This window comes from Notamacropus eugenii, chromosome 1 (assembly GCF_028372415.1).
Source record: "Notamacropus eugenii isolate mMacEug1 chromosome 1, mMacEug1.pri_v2, whole genome shotgun sequence".
In the NCBI taxonomy this organism is placed as follows: Eukaryota; Metazoa; Chordata; class Mammalia; order Diprotodontia; family Macropodidae; genus Notamacropus; species Notamacropus eugenii.
Genome location: NC_092872.1, coordinates 675,092,474 through 675,109,495, shown reverse-complemented (window position 1 = coordinate 675,109,495; position 17,022 = coordinate 675,092,474). Strand labels below are relative to the sequence as shown.

The following is a 17,022-nucleotide window of genomic DNA, read 5'->3' as shown; positions in this document are numbered from 1 at the left end:
CTACTTTCTACCACCCTCTTCCAGATGAGGCATTCTGGGATCTGGATGCTGTAGGTATATCCTTTTAAGTTCTGACATCTTATGAATTATATTCGAAGGTTCTTCTTAGCTCTGCCATTCCATATTCAATGTTCTAAGGTTCCTACTAGCTTTGATTATTTTCTAGGACATTTTTCTATGTTCTAAGAGCCTTTCTAGCCTAGGTATTCTACAGTCTATGTCTTAATGGCCTTTTTAGCACTGAAATTCTATGCTACATATTCCAACGGCCATGTCAGTTCTAACAGTGTATATTCTGTTACTCCCAGCTCTACCATGTTCTAAAGGGCTTTATGGCTCTAAGGTCCTAAGAACAGTATGTGCACTTTCCATCAATTGTTCCTAAGCTAATTTGATGCCCTGTGTTCTTTACTCCTTTCATAATCATATACATATTTTGAAACAAAGCTTTGAAAACCTACTTGTCTAGGAAGCCTGATTTTCTTCTGATCTCTGGGAATGACTATTCAATCAACCACAAGGCGATGAAGAGAGTGGAGGGAGTCAACCTTTCAAAAAGTGGACTGGGAGATGTCACAATAGGCCAAAGGCAGATTGGCATCTCTGGATCCTGAGGATTTCTCCTGCAGAAGGAGGGACCAGTACTTACTACGGCACTGCAGGCGGCCATCTCTTTGACACGCAACATGACTTCTTGGCTGAAAGTGGTTGGCCAGAAGACTTGGGAAACGAGCCCTCGGCTGCAAGCTTCCTGAGCTGTGAGTTTTCTTCCACAGAACAACATCTCATTGGCCTGCAAAGAGCAAAGACAAGGACATCCTGAGAGATCCAGACATCTCAGAGCTGGAAAAGACCTCAGGGGGCATGGAGTCCCATCTACCCCGATCATGTAGGAGCCCCTCTGCAACACTCCAACAAGTGATCACAAAATACACACACACACACACACACACACACACACACACACACACACACACACACACACACACACACACAGTAAATAGCAGTCAAGATTCCAACCCAGGTCTTTTGACTACCAAGCTATCTCCCTTCTAAAGTGCTTCTGAGATGAGGCAACTCCTGTATCCCAAATATTGGCACTAAATATAACATTTGCCTGAATATGCCTATTAGAGACAGGTAGAAAGTATGAAAGTGGGTCATAAATTGTTAGGTCTTAAAGGGACTTAAGAGAATGGTGTACTGAAAGGAATGCAGGTTTGGAAGTGGAAAGAACATTGTATTTAGAACTGGAGGACCCAGGCTCAACTCTTGGCTCTGTTGCCTAAAAGATGAATTCAATTCATTTGCAATTTAACAAACATTTGTTAAGCATCTATTTTGGACAAGACATTACACTAGATGCCAGGGGAATAAAAACAAAAAGAACACATTCCTAGCCCATGAGCAGCTTACATTGTATTAGGGAGAAATAACATGTCCACAGAAACTAAATACAAAATGGATACAAAAAAATTTCAGGTCAGGAAACACTAACTGAGGAAATATGGAAAAGCCTTTTTTTTTCCTTTCCTTTTCTTTTCCTTAGGAAGTAGCACCTGCACTGAGCCTTCAAGTAAGCGAGGGAATCTGAGAGGCAAAGATGAATGGGGAGTGCATTTCAGACCCAGGGAATGGCCTATGAAAAGACCAGTCATGGGGGATGGAATGAATGGATATGAGCAAGTAGGTCAGTTGGGCTGGTAGAGAGAATGGATGAAGGGAGTCACATGCAGTAAGCCTGTAGAGGTAGCCTGTAGGGCTTTAAAGACAAGACTATTTTATATTTTATCACAGAAGTAACAAGAAATCACTGGAGCTCCTTGTTCTGATCTGTGCTTTAGGAACCTCATTTGTCAGCTAATTAGAGGCACAGAGAGGGGAGAACCTGAGGGAACGGAAGCTGATCAGGAGCCTAACTTCAGTAGCTTAGGCTATAATAGGGCATGACTGCATGAACTAGACTAGAGTGTGAACAGAAGTGGGCTGGAGCAACCTTACACCAGCTCAGGAGATGCAATTGTTAAACTGCAGAAAATCTGCAAGCAGCACAAATCAAGGCTTGATGTATTGTTTTGTTGATTGTCTAGATGTAACAAAGTGATGGGAGAAAATGTTAACAATGCTGATTACATTTAAAAATATGTTGTGCACATTTTTAAAAATTTCCCCCAGAAAGCAAGGAATATTTACGTAAGTATTTACAAGCATACTCCATGTGAGTGGAGAGAAGAGAATGGACACAAGAAATATTGGTGGAAGTAGGATGGATAAGAGTTGGCAAATGATTTCATTATCAAGGGAAGGAGAGAGGGAAATAGTAAAGATCAAAGATGATTGACTCCAAGGTTGTAAACCTGGTTGAGTTTGATGGTGACCTCATCAGAAATAAGAAAGTCCATAAAGGTGGTAGTGGGGAGTGGTAATTAGCTCTGTTTAAGACAGGTTGAGTTTGAGGTGTGTATGGGACATCCAGATGGAAACATCCAGAAGTAATTGGTGATCTAGGACTAGGGCAAAAGAAATAGACGAGGTCTGGCTTTAGAGATTTGGAGGTCATCCTCAGAGTTGACAATTGAAGCCATAGCTTCCGACGAGATCTACAAAAGAACAGATACAGAGACAAGAGGAGACTGCCCAGAACAGAGCCTTGGGCTACATCTATGCAAGAGGCTGAGAAAGAGCAGTTGGATAGGAAGGAAGACTACTGAGAGAGACAGAGAGACAGAGAAAGGGACAGAGAGAGAGAGAGACAGACAGACAGACAGAGAAAGAGAGAGAGAGACAGAAAGACAGACAAGAGGACAGAGAGAGAGCAAGAGAGAGACAGACAGAGAGACAGAGACAGAGAAACAGAGACAGAGAGACAGAACAATATCACAAAAACATAGGGGACTGAAAGTATCCAGGAGGAGGAAGGGGTTGGTCAACAATGTTAACCATAGCACAGAAGTCAAAAAGGACCAAGGGATGATGATATCACAGGATCATAGACTTAGACATGGATGGGATCTCTGACACCATACAGTCTGACCATGTCATGGTATAGACAAGGAAAGTGAGATCAAGAAGCTATAGCAAGATATAGATATACATATACATGCACATACTCATGGATAAATACATGCATCTATACATACATACATAGCTATTGGCTAATATATAGAGAGAGATATATAGAGATACATACGCATACCCACATATATATTAAGCTATGGTATAAATGTGTATACTCATTATATATAACACATGGTAGATCAAAATCTATATATGTGAGATCAAGAAGTCACAAATTTGTATGTCTATATGTATCTATACATATACAGATAGCCACAGCCTAATACACATATGCCTAGGTTATGACATACATGTGTATATATGTAGGTATGTATCTATAGCTCTGAGACCAAGAGCTCACAGCCTAATATGTGTGTACATAATATTATATCTGTATATAAAGCATATTTTATACATATATTTAAAGTAAGTGCCCACAGTTTTGCTATTATCTATATTTTCTAAGTCTCAACAGTTACTTTAAGTCTAATATTGCAATTCAGGTAAATTCTATCAATAGTGAAGGAAATCAACCAAACACATCACTTCTGCTGGAGAGTAGGCCAAATCATTATGTTGGTAGAAACCTATTACCTAATGTTTCTTTATATGGGACAAGTGCTACAAATGAACTCTGTTGAGGACAAAACAAGGCGATTAGCCATTCCTTTTTTCTCTGGTTTTAGACTTTGGTCTCATGAGGCACCAAAATACAATCTCAAACTAAGTCAGATCTCCTTGGAGGAAGGGACTGAGAGATGATGGGGAAGTGGAGACAGGGAATGCAGATGACTTTCCCTAGCAGTTTGGCTGTGAAAGGAGGAAAAAACATAGGATAATCGCCTAAGAGGATAACAGTTCCAAAGGAAAGTTTTTTAATGAGTGAGGTCTAGGCACATTTGTAGGGAGCAAGAAAAGAAACCAATAGGAAAAAAAAGACATCCTGAAATTGATGAATGAAAGGGCAAACTATAATAAGAAGTGGAAAGGAACAGGATCAAGGGCTTACATATATGGAATATAAAAGGGTTTGCCTTACTTAACAAGAAGAATGGCTACCTCTTTCTTAGAGACTAAAGTAAAAAAAAAAGGAAGAGAATGGGGGATGATGTACTTAATCAATGCTTTTGCATGGTCAATGTTCCTAAAACAGTAGATCAGAGAAATGGTGAAACTCCATTGCACCCAGATTTAGGTGAAGCATTTGATAGTTTCCCAAGTTATTCTTATGGAAAACAAAGGACTGAGTGGCTGTACAATTAGGTGACTTGACAATTAGTTTTCGATAGCTGAACCCAGGAGTCAATGCCACCTTCAAAGGTCATCTCTTCTGTGGTACCCCAAAGATCCATCTTGGCTCCATGTTGTTGCACATTTTTATCAATGTCATGGAGAGAGGTCTAGATGGAACCCTTTTCAAATCTGCAGAGGACACAAGGCTGGGAGGGATAGCTAACACCCTCAATGATAGACCTATAATTGAGAAAAACTCTTGGCAGGTTAGCTAGCACATCTCAAATGAGAAAAAACTGATTAATGATAATGGATTGATGAAATTAATTTCACAAGTACGAAATTAGAGAAGAAATAAGAGATGGAGAAAACAGACATTTATATACCTCCTACTATGTGCCAGGCCTTGGGCTAAACCCTTTACAAATATTATCTTATTTGATACTCAGAACCACCCTGGGATAATGATGATAATGATAGCTAACATTTATAAAGCTCCTACTATATTTATGTAAAAGGGGCAGAGAAACATGCTCCATCCCCATTAAAGTAATAGTCTTCACTGTACTCTGGTCCGACCTGTTCAGACCACATCTGAAACTGTGCTCAATTCTCAACTTCCTATTTATGGAGAACCACTGATAAATCAGGGCAGCAAGGTGGTGAAGTGGGTAGAGCACTGGGTCAGGAAGACCCAAGTTCAAATACATCCTCAATACACTGTGTCCCACAGTGGCTGATCAGACCAACACCAGTTGGGAAGGCTCCATCACAGGTCAGGCACCAATAGTCCCTATGAACGGTTGGAACAGAAATGTCTCTAAATTTATGCATCTCACGTTTCTTCTGAGCTACTGCAATTAGCAAATTGCCTAAGGTTACCCAGCAAATGGCAGAGCCAGGGTTTGATGGGTCCTCTGCCTCCTAATTTGGTGATCTCTCCCACTGCATATTCCCCAAGAGGGCATGATTTTTCCCAGGCTCAACAGTGTTCAGCATTTCTCCCACCTAAGCTACAGAGACATCATCTTTCTACAAAAATGTCAGAGGAGAAGAGAGTTCTTTTTAACAAATAAATGAGCCCAGCACATGCAACAGTCCACTGGCGATGCATCAGGGCATGGCATAACGCAGGTAGTCCTGTGTGACAGGCAGGAATACCTAACTGCCTGTCAAGCAGAAAACGTCAGTCTTGCCTCCCCCAGTGCTCAGACTCTCCTTTAGCATGGAGGAACTGAAAGGACTGCTGGGGAACAGCTCAGTCCAAGCACCATGCAGCTGAGCAAGAGGTATATAAAGGTACCATGGGTCTGGGAGACTCAGGACACTGTCTGGGGAATCTGTTAGCAGTAGTACGTTAAACCCTGTGTCTTGGATGACCCTGCGTCCTAGATGACACCTGGAGGAGACCAACCAGGATCTTCTGCATGTGCAGCTTCAGTGTGGTCAGAGGCTCATTTGAACTCTGAATGAGAAAAGTTTGGATGTGGTGGTAAATATTCTTGACTCTAGGTCAGGAGGCCTGGGTCCGAGCCTCACTTGTGCAGGGTCAGCACAGATAAGGTCACTCCATCCTCTCTGAACTTTGGTTTTCTGGGCTACAAAATTAGGTTAGCGTTACTCAACCTACCTACCTGGCAGAGTCACTGGAAAGATAGCTCTTTGTAAATTATAAAATGTTACAGAAAAGGAGATACCTTATCTGTAACTTTGACATCTACAAAATACTTTACACATCTCACCACAACCCTGGAAGGTAGGTGCTGTGTTTGTTGTCTTTATTCCCATTTTACATATGAGGAAATTGCAGCTGAGATGCTATGGGATCTGCCAGTGTCACATACCTATTCAGCATCTGAGGCAGAATCTGAATTCAGTTCCCTCCACCCCCTTCTATGTCCAATAGTTGATCAATATTAACCAATCAATAATGAACCGGAAACAATAACCAGATGAATTGTCAAGATCATTAAGACAATGAAAGCACAAGGAGTCTTACCAGAGCAACACCGAGGATTTGTGGGAATGTATACGAGGAGCATCCAGCAGGAGTGAGGCGAATGGTTGCATATGGTGTCTGAAACCAGGCCTTCTCACTAGCCCATACGATGTCGCAGAGGGGCAAGATGGAGGCGCCCAGCCCCAGGGCAGGTCCATTAATAGCAACTACAATGGGCTTCTTAAACTGGATAAAAGCTTTCACAAAATCCCTAAAAGTAAAAAAAAAAATAAAAATAAAGAGATATAATCTTACAGAGATGAGATTTGACTGTGACCTACTTCTGACCTGTGCTAGGTACCCCTGCCACTAGAATTAAGTGAAAATAATGCAGGATCCTGAGCTTTCTCTGGGACTCCTGATGGGAAGGAAGCCCTGAGGACCGACTAGAAGGGGGAATCTATGCCCTTCCCTGAGCTACACACTAAGACCCTTTTTGGCTGCATTAACAGGACCGATGAGGGAAGTGACAGTCCCACTTGTCCTCAGCTCTGTCTGTCTGAAGTTGGGCCTCACTTTAGGAAAGACACTCATGAGCTGGAACAGGCCCACAGGACAGTTGGGGCAATGAAGGAACTCAAAACTGTGCTATAAAAAGACTGGTTGAATCATCTGGGGATATTTGACTTATAAGAAAAGACATAATAGTTGTCTTCAACCTGTTCTGCTTGGCCTCAGAGAGCAGAACTCTGGATAGGAATCACAAAAAGGCTCATTCTACCTGAAAATTTTCCTAATGGTTAAGACACCTTATCCCCCCAATAGAAAGTAAACTCATCAAGGTCAACAGTTCCACCTCTCTATCTTCCAACACTTAATGCCGTACCTATAGTACATAATTTGTTGTTGTTTAGCCATTTTTTTTTTTTTGGTCTCTAAAATGCAGGCTTTTTTTCTTCTGTTGTTTAGTTGTTTCCGTCATATCTGATTTTCCTGAATCTATTTGGGATTTTCCTGGTAAAGGCACCAGAGTTGTTTGCCATTTCCTTCTTTACCTCATTTTATAAATAAGGAAACTGAGGCAAACAGGGTTAAGTGATTTGCCCAGGGTCACACAGCTAATATCTGAAGTCACATTTTGAATTTAGGTCTTTCTGACTCCAGATGCAGCACTCTATCCACCGTATCACCTAGCTGCCCTTAGCGCATAATAGGCACTGAATAAATGCTTGTTGACTGGTCTATCAATGAATTAAATGACATACCCTGGACCAAACTGGGCTTCTTTAATATGTAGCTAGCACTCAATTAATTGAAGTATTTGAGCAGAGGCGGGATGATTTTTTATTAGAGATCTATAAATTGGATAGAAGCCTAGACTAAATGACCTCCAAAATCCTTCCAATGATAAAATTCTTTGATGACTTAATTTCCAAAGGGATGTTTGTTTGATTTCCCAGTTTCACAGTGTCATTAAAAAGCAATTTGTAGAAACACTTTTTAGTGAGCAAGTGATTATCATTATGTAAATTTCTCAGAAGAAAAAAAAAAACAACATCCACTATTTCTTGGTCATGCTGGATTTGACTCTGTATACCTGTGTATTAAACCACAGAATCACGGCATGCCAGAACTGGAAGAGACATTAGAAAGTATCCCCAATCTCTACCTTAGTACAAGAATCCCCTATACCAAACACATGCCAAATCATCTAATATTTACTTGACACCTTTAATTATGACATTATCTCGCCTAGCATCCCATCCCACTGTTAGATGAGTCTAATCATTAGTCATTATTTGACTAAGAATTGAGTCAAATTCTTCATCTTGGCAACTTCTATTTATTATTATAATACCACCCTCTAGGGCCAAGCAGAACAAGGCTAATCCCTCTTTCATACAATAGTTCTTCACCTATTAAAGAATCTTAAAAAGTCATTTTTTTAGGCCAACCATCCCCAGTCCCACCAAATATTGTAACGGTTGCTAGTTCATTCACCATCCTCTCCAATTTAATAATGTACCTCCTAAAATGTGTTGCCCACAGCTACAGTGTTTTATGACACGGACCACAATGAGGGGCTTATAGTTAGTATCTTCAGGTCAGAATATATAGATTTGGATATGGTAGCACCCCTGTGCTTACACTGGATGGAGTTCTTTGTGTACATGATTTGAGGACTGATAAAAAAAAAGAGATCAAGGAAATATACACTGAATGAAATTCTGTCTCATTCTGTCAATAAGACTGTCTAGTGTCTAAGAGTTCTAGATGAGGGGTAAAAATCTCATAATAGCAGACCCACTAGGTCACTAAAAAGGGAAAAACGGTTAAAACAGGGGAAACCAATGGAAATGATGAAACCCAATAGATTGATAAATAGTGAAGAATAGCCACTGAGCAGTTTAAGGACATAGAAAATCACAAAGCTCAACATTTCCCCCAATCATACTGTATCCCTTCCCTTCCCTGATCTAGACAATGGCTCTGCCCTGGGCCAAAGACCTGTGACTCTTAGTGTACTACATGAGTGCATACACATATACACACGCATGCACACACACACGCACACATGCATGCAAAGCCTATGGCACTATTTTAAAGAATGGGGATGACCCTGGATGGAACAGGAGGGCACAGGCTGGGGGCAAAATGGGGGCACTCCATCACATCTGAAGGCTGTTGGCATAAGCTCCACTGAGTCATATGGCCACTCCTCATGGGTTATACATAATGGGTGTTGCTGTCATCGTTAGAGCCTGTTGTTGATGAAAATCTATGTCTTTTCTGTAATATTTCAAACCATCTCAATTCCTTTCAACAATCTAGAAACCAACCTGTGGTTTTGACAACTACCACTCGATGCTTCATTCCCTTGTATCCAGAACTTCCCACTTTCTTCTCTCATTGCAAGCAGTGGATTAAAGCACACACATATATAGATATATTAAAAACAAGGGTGCTGAGAATATAAAAGATAAAGGAAAAAATTCACGATATTTCATTGGAAGAAATCATTGAGGCTACACTGATGGCCAGGTATGCCCGCATGTTCTGTGACATACTTGGCCCATACTCTATGTACACTTACAGTAATCCTTGACCCTAACATTAATTATGGCATGCATTGGCATGCCAGGGATAGACTATCCACAGACCTGCCTCATGCCACAGGATTTATCTCTGATACCACCATGTATATCTTTTTCTCTTTAGCCTTTGTCTTGGACTTCAGTCATTTAGAATTCTGAGGAATGCTGGCCTGCCTGGAGATATAAAGCTCCTTGGAACAGGGGCTTAGAACTTAGAACTGCAGGAAAGTTTCAAAAGCATAAAGAGGATGCATTTTTTGAATGAGGCAGCAGGTCTCTCAACCTCAGTTCACACACAGAGGGCTTATGTTTTGGCATGACATCAGTCCTGATTTAGCACCTGGCACACATCCTTACCAGCCTCTGTAACGCTGGAGATCTGGCATTAGGATCATACCTCCCTACCTGGAGCATTAACCCTAATGGTTAAACTCTATAAATGAGGCATTTCCACCAATGGACAGGCTGCTAAAGTTGATGCTTCAAAAATACAGATGTTATTCATGTGGAAAAATCTCCACCAATGCAAATTGCTACCCCTTCTATACCTAGTAGATGGTCACTATGAGGTATGACCAACAATTTTATCCACTGGGAGATAACTGTCTGGCAATGAGCCTCTCCACATTTAGCTAAGCTGTTCCTCCAACAGCTGACACATAATCCATCACTGGGCTGCACTTGAAACATGTCCAGCTTAGCAGGGCCTGCCAGGGCTCATGTCCTGCTGGCAAAGACTGTGAGAACCCAAGGTTACCTTCACACTATGATAACGCATCAAAGGAAGACTGTAGGACAAGAGGGAAACATAACATTGAATCCAGACCACTAATGGGCCAGGCCTTAGATCAGATGTTCTGGAAGTTCATCCAGTCTAATTTTTGTCTCTGTCTCTGCATCCTTTCTAGCCATAACCTCAATCATCCTCCAGTCAGAATCTTGGACTCTGAGTGTGAGATGCTAGCTCTGTTAGGTGAGTTTTTACCTTATCTTGACTAGGACCCAACCTCCACACCATTCATAGCCATCTTCACTCCAAACTGCTACATCTATTTCCTCCCCCTTCCAGCTGTCTTTTATGGGCTGTCTTCCCCACTTAGGATGTAAACTGCTTGAAGGCTGGGGTTGTTTTGCTTGATTGAATTTGTATCCTTAGCTATTAGCATACTGCCTGGCACATAGTATTCACTAAGTACCCTATCTACCTACCCACCTATCCATCTGTCTGTCAGTCTTTCTATCTGTCTGCTTCTCTCATGTCTCTCCCGTTCTTTCCTCTTCTTCTTTTTAATCTAATTAGTTCTATTCAGCATGGAGAATTGCTCAAACCATGATTCTGTTTCTTCCTGAGGTCAACATCATTAGCATTTTCAATAAAGTGTTCATCAACCATGAAAATCCTGAGCTTCTAGACAAATCTATCCATTCCCTCTCTTAAAAGGCCCATTTTGAAAGCTCAACTTTACCAAAGTAAGCAGGCTATCCCATCCATAAGACTCAGCATGTCGCAATTAGATGACTTTTTTTAAAGCTGACTCTTCCCCCAACCCAAACCCCAAGTCACATACATGTTTTCCTCTAGATCCACCAGAATCAAACCAATCTTCCTTCCTCACAATAAAATCTCTCATTATCAACACAAGGAGGAATGTGGGAAGTCTTAGCCTTCAAGGGAAACACTGAGAGACAGGGATAAGAGGAGGTGGAAAAGCTTGATTATAGTGAGAGGCTTCTATAAGTTTGGCTATTTTTGAGCCCATCCTGCTATAAGCACCATCAACACTAATGAGGGGAAGAATGAAGGGATAGCTGCATGGTCACAATGCAAAGGCCTGAAGAATTATCCAAATACAAAAACAAATTCAAAGCCAACTAAAAATTTTGCTCTATTATTAACTAATTAGGTATCAAATTTTGGCACCAAAACAAGTGATCCAGCCCAAGCAACTCAATCTTGCTGCAAAGTACTTTACAAATGTAGGCTAGCATCTAATCCAACAAATACTTATTAACAGCTAGCTTTTATATAGCTCTTCTAAGGTTTGCAAAGGGCTTTATAGATGCTATCTCATTTGATCTTCATGATAACATTGGGAGGTAGGTATTATTATTAGCCCCATGTCACTGTGGTTGAAGAAACTGAGGCAGAGTGATTTGCCCAAGGTCATATAGTTTCTGAGGCCAAGGGCTCACATGGGGAATCAATCTCTGAAATCAGCAAGGGTGGTCCTCAGACCAGAGAAGCACAATCTATCACCAGGCTCACCTTGAAAGACTTACTAGCCTACATGGACCTTCTAGAAACTGATCCTGCTGAAATAAACTTTAAGAACCTAGGGTCATCTCCATGCCATGATGAAGCAACAGAGTAAAACATTAAGAGGATTTAAAAATGAATAACTGTAATGTTTATTCCAAATAAAACAGAATCATTCATTCTGATTTCTCTGAAGATTGTGATAATTATTTCTATTAGAACAATCTGGAATTATGCCCAAAGAGTTATAAAACTGTGTATACTCTTTGACCCAGAAATACCATCATTAGATCTGTTTCCAAAGGTGAACAGGGAAAAAAGAAAAGGAACCATCTATTCTAAAAATATTTATAGCAGCTCTCTTTATGGTGGCAAAAAATTGGAAACCGAGGGAACACCCATCAATTGGGGAATGTGATGGGATGCTACCATGCTGTAAATGATGAAGTGGTTGATTTTAGAAAAAAAAAAACATGGAAGTAATGAAAAGTGAAATGAGAGAATATTGTGTAGAGTAACATCAATATTATTTGAAGTACAATTGTGAATGACCAAGTTATTCTGAGTATTAGAAGTACTCAAATCAATTACAAAGGCTGTATGAAGGAGATGCTATCCACTTCCAGAGAAAGAACTGATACAGAGAAGCACGCATACTGTGGTTTTACATATATTTATAAATCTGTGTCAAATGGTAGCTTTCTTAGTGTGGGGTGGGAGGGAGGAAGGGGGACAGTTCAGAACCTAAAATATAACAAAAAATAAATTAAATTTAAAGAAAGAAGTTAGTTTCATCATAACTGATCATAGACACACTACTTTTGGACTCTTAATACCTCTGCCCCGATATAGAAAAGGCAGTGAAAAGAAGATATACAATAGCAAATAAAATACACACTGAAGAAATCCATATTGGAGACAATATAATTTTGAAAACATGTAGAGACAGATGTTCAAGATATCTGAAAGAAGGGAAGACACCGAATGACTGAAAAAAAGTCCTAGATTACTACCAAAAAATCATGACCCAAAGAACACCAAAAACTTGTTTAGCCTCTTATCTCTAAAAGTTTGATGAGAATGAGCTACCCATGTATTGAGGATTTCCTTAATGAAAACATGAGAAGGGAAACAGGCAGATTTTTAAAAACAATTTTCTACAGCACCTCTTATCTTCATGGTTGCATAATCAGCTGCAGTGTGTAGAGAATACAAGATTCCTACTGTTTATTTTTGTTGATAATATAAAAACAGTTTGACTCAGTAAAGCAACATGTCATGAAAGGCTCTCTTCTGTGCATATGTATGCTAAAATAATACAAGATTTCTTAGTAAATGCAACCATAGAGCTATTTGTTCAAATATCCCCTGATTATCAACATTTAACAAAGTATAAAACAAGGAAAAGTGTACTTGACAAAGATGTGACACCACAATCACTGAGAATGTGAGTGGAAGAAGGATCCTCCATAGACAGTAAATTGCTTCAGATACTTCTATTTACAAATTATATTATATAAATGATATTCTACAAACATCCTCTATGAGATCTACAACCACTCAATGCACATGGGGAAGAAATCAATGAAGAATCCCTTATTGCCCAGACTATGTCATGAAGTTGGAAGGGTAATCATTGAACTACTCCATCAATACATATGAATTAGACAAGCACTACAAATGGAGAATAAACTGAACCCAGAAAAAAGCAGGTTGGATTGCATTTGGAAAAACTGCATGACATGTTCACCAAAACAATAATCCATATTTTTATTAGCAATATTGTTCTGTTAATACTCTATGTCTATGAATCATGGAACATTCACTCTCTGAGGCATAAAAATTATGGATGTCCCAAAAAGCATTAGAAAGACACATGGCAGGCTTGAGCAGACTGCAGTGCATTATAATGATGTGAATGCAAGAAATGGCAGAAAAGGAATCACATAGGAAATGTATACAGGATACAGGATGGTCTAGCAGTGATAACAAGTAGCATATCAAAAGCCCACAAGCCATACTTATGGTCATGGAATATATTAGAAAAAAATAGATGGAGGCTTCCATTGTATTGAGTAGATCTTCTATGGGTGATTTATGAAAAGACATAAAGACAAAATATAGAGGATATGATGACAAAAGTTGGTTGCAACCTGTACCACTGGAGAAAGTGGGTACATCAGTGCAATTGTGTTTATTCTGCATTCCTCCCTTCTGCACATTCTATGCTTTATCCAAATTGGCCTATTTTGTGTTCTCTGAACTCATGGCCCCATGTTCCACTTTAAATAAACTACTTCACTACTTCCTCTTAAAATCTTTAGTTTCCTTCAAGGTTTAACTCAGGTGCCATCCTTCATGAGTAGCCTTTGCAATAAGTACTCTCTCCCTCTTCAAATCATCATACACTTAATTATCTGTAAATACCTCAATAGAATATAAATTCCTGAGGACAGGGACTAGGTTTCAATTTCATCTCTGTTTTCCCAGTACCTTTCATATGGGAGGCACTTAATGAATGTTTGTCAATTTGAATCATGGATTCACTGAAATATCAACATTCTAACTGCCTTGATGTCTGATTTGCTCAGTATCTACTATGAAGACAGAGAAAGTTGTCATAATGGTACCTGTAGTTGGGTATGATGATTAGTTCAATTTTTAGGGCCTGTTTCCAAAAGGGTAACCCCCAAAGTAAAGGAGATCTCAAAAAATTTAATATAGCTGGCTATTTTTGTTCAGGTGTCAAGACCGTTTGGTTTAAAGAGTTAACACTTTTCTGAACAGGGTCCTATCTCGGCTATTCCACTAATAAAACCTTATTTTACCTTTCCTAGTGAGAGAATCCTGATACCCAAACACTTAAAAAGAAGTCTGCCCTACATTTTCTGCTAACAGAACTTGCTTCTACGTATCTTAAAAATAAAGCCCTTATGCTATCCACCCTACTAACAAAATCCTGCCCTACCCATGTTACTAACAGTCTTATTCTACCAATCCTACTAATAAAGTTCTAACCTAGCCTTCCTATTAAAAGAAAACTAATCTACTCAACCTATTACTAAAATCCAATACTGCCCAGAATCATGACATTTAATAATATGGTTAAATTAAATTAAATCCTGGATAACGAGGATGGTGACAAGACTGGAGAACATGCAATAATTTGAACAATTGGAGAAATGGGGGATGTTTAGGCTAGAGAACAGAATATTGAGGAATGGCATAATAGCTGTTTTCAAGTGTTTGAAAGACTGTCACATAGAAGAGAAATTACCATTTTTCTGCTTGAGTCCATAAAGCAGAATTATGAATAATATGTGGAAGTTGCAAAGTCATAGATTTTGGTTCACTGCAAGGAAAATTACTTAGCAATTAGAGCTATCTGACTTCTACTGGAGCTATCTGACTTCTACTGGCTTTTTGCAAGATGGTTCAGTCTAAACTCAGTTCCCCACAAAAGAACAAAAAACTTTGCTGGAGAGAGTAAATTAATTTCAACAAACAACAAAGGGAACAGAAGGAATTTAACATACGAGAAAAGTGCCTAGAAAAATGATCAAATAGATTTTTAAAAAATTAAACAACTAAGGAGAAGACTCAATATAATTAGTAAATACTACAGAGTAAAAGGAAATGATGCCAAAACCCCAGAAGGCAGGGAAAATACAATCACAAGGTTGTCAGAAAAAAAATGATAAGAGAATTTTAGGAAAGGTTTGGAACAATAATGAAGGAAGAAATGAGGATGAAAATTAAATCTTTTCAAGAAAAATCAAAAAGAGAAACAAAAAGATAGAAAAATTAGAATGAATATTAAAGAAATGCTCAAACTGAGATATCTAAAAAAAAGAGATGAACAGATTTAGAACTCAAAAATGCAGAAATGGAAGAAAATACATCAAAACAAATAAGAAAGAAAACATAGTTGAAAGTGTTTCAGATTTCTATAAGCTAAAGCAGCTCACCTTACGGACAGAATCTGGCAAGATCATCTGAAAATTATTCCTCGGAAAAAAAGGAATGAAATAAAAATAACATATTTCAGGAAATCACACTAAATAACTGCCAAAAAATATTGAAAAGAGAGAATAAGGTATAAATTTAGAGAATCCAAGATCTCTCACATAAGAAACCGCAAATTCACAGAACTGCATAGATTCAGAGGTCATTTCTCAATCTCCTCATTTTACAGATGAAGAAACCAAGGAGTAGTAAGGCTGAATTTGCCCAAGGTCACATAGGAGTAAATGACTCACCTAGAAATGTTGTAGTGAAGCTCTAGTCTAGAGGTTCAACATTAAACATTATTTGCAGAAAGCTAAGAGGGCTCTCTTCACAATCCAAAAAAGAAGAGTCTGAGGAGTGCAGGATTATTTCCAATCCACAAGAAATTAAAGGAAAGGCTGGAATGATATTACAAAAGGCAAAGGAAATTGCCTCCGTTTAATAAATAGCCTTTGTCTTTTAAATATCCTGCAAATTTGAGTTAATTCATTAGTTAAAGAAGATTGATTATCAGTAAAAAGGATTAATGTGAATCATTTCTACTGAAAAAAGCAGAGGTGACATGCAAATTCATTAAAATACATTGAAGAAAACTAAACAACTATATACAGCATAAAAAGAAGACACATAAATTGATGTTAACATGTTTCAGGGACAAGACTCTTATGGTGTATTTTTTTATGAACTCTTACCTTGTCTGAGGAACATTTAAAGAACAAGGACAGAGCATGTAGAGATAGATTAAAAAGCTCAAAAAGTGTGGACATCAGAGAGGGGAAAAGAAAGTAAATGGGAGATTTAAAAAATTTCTTAGAATGGAGCATCACAGAAACAGGTTATTTAAATGAAGATGTGAAATGATGGGGGAGAAAATGGGGAAGAATGCAGAAGTACACTCATGGCCCCAGGCACAAAGGAAATAGACAATTCTTCTTTAGAAATCTCATCTTATGTAGATATTAAAAACAAAACAAAATAGAATATTCAAGGAAAAAACCTAGGAATCTAAAGGTTGAATGAAGTGGAAAGTAGAAGTTAAAAGATTCATGTATATATTAAAGATGGTCCCTTGGAGATTTTCTGCTAAAGCTTTATAAAATCACTTTTGGATGGGGGAGGGAGGTATATAGTGCTTCAGAGGGATGGAAGAGCAGGGAGTGGAGGTGACTGAGTGGTAGAATCTAGACTCCATTTGGATCTTGACTCCAAATCCACTATTGATTCCATTATGCCACATTTTACTTCCCCTACCCCCTTTTTCGAATAAGTCTTCTAGAGATGAATCTAAAAAAAGGATGTTTTCACAAAGAGATGGGGAAGGGGTTTGGGGGATTGAGGTGGGAATCACACTGTTTTTCTGGACTGGCAAAGCAGGCAGAAAGCTACTGCTTCTAAAAGTCTCACCTTGTGAGAAAATATTTATGTGCAAAGTT

At 39.0% G+C, this 17,022-nt stretch overlaps 1 protein-coding gene across 2 annotated transcripts in view; it reads right to left on the bottom strand.

Moving 5' to 3' along the window:
- CDYL2 (chromodomain Y like 2) overlaps positions 1-17,022 on the bottom strand; it is a 222,333-nt gene that overhangs the window by 5,243 nt on the left and 200,068 nt on the right. For both annotated transcript variants that reach the window (XM_072635867.1, XM_072635869.1), the window contains 2 exons: positions 6,290-6,500; positions 650-793 (listed from right to left, as the gene is read on the bottom strand). In XM_072635867.1, the coding sequence (XP_072491968.1) occupies positions 650-793; positions 6,290-6,500 (355 nt within the window). The remainder of the gene's footprint in view (positions 1-649; positions 794-6,289; positions 6,501-17,022) is intronic.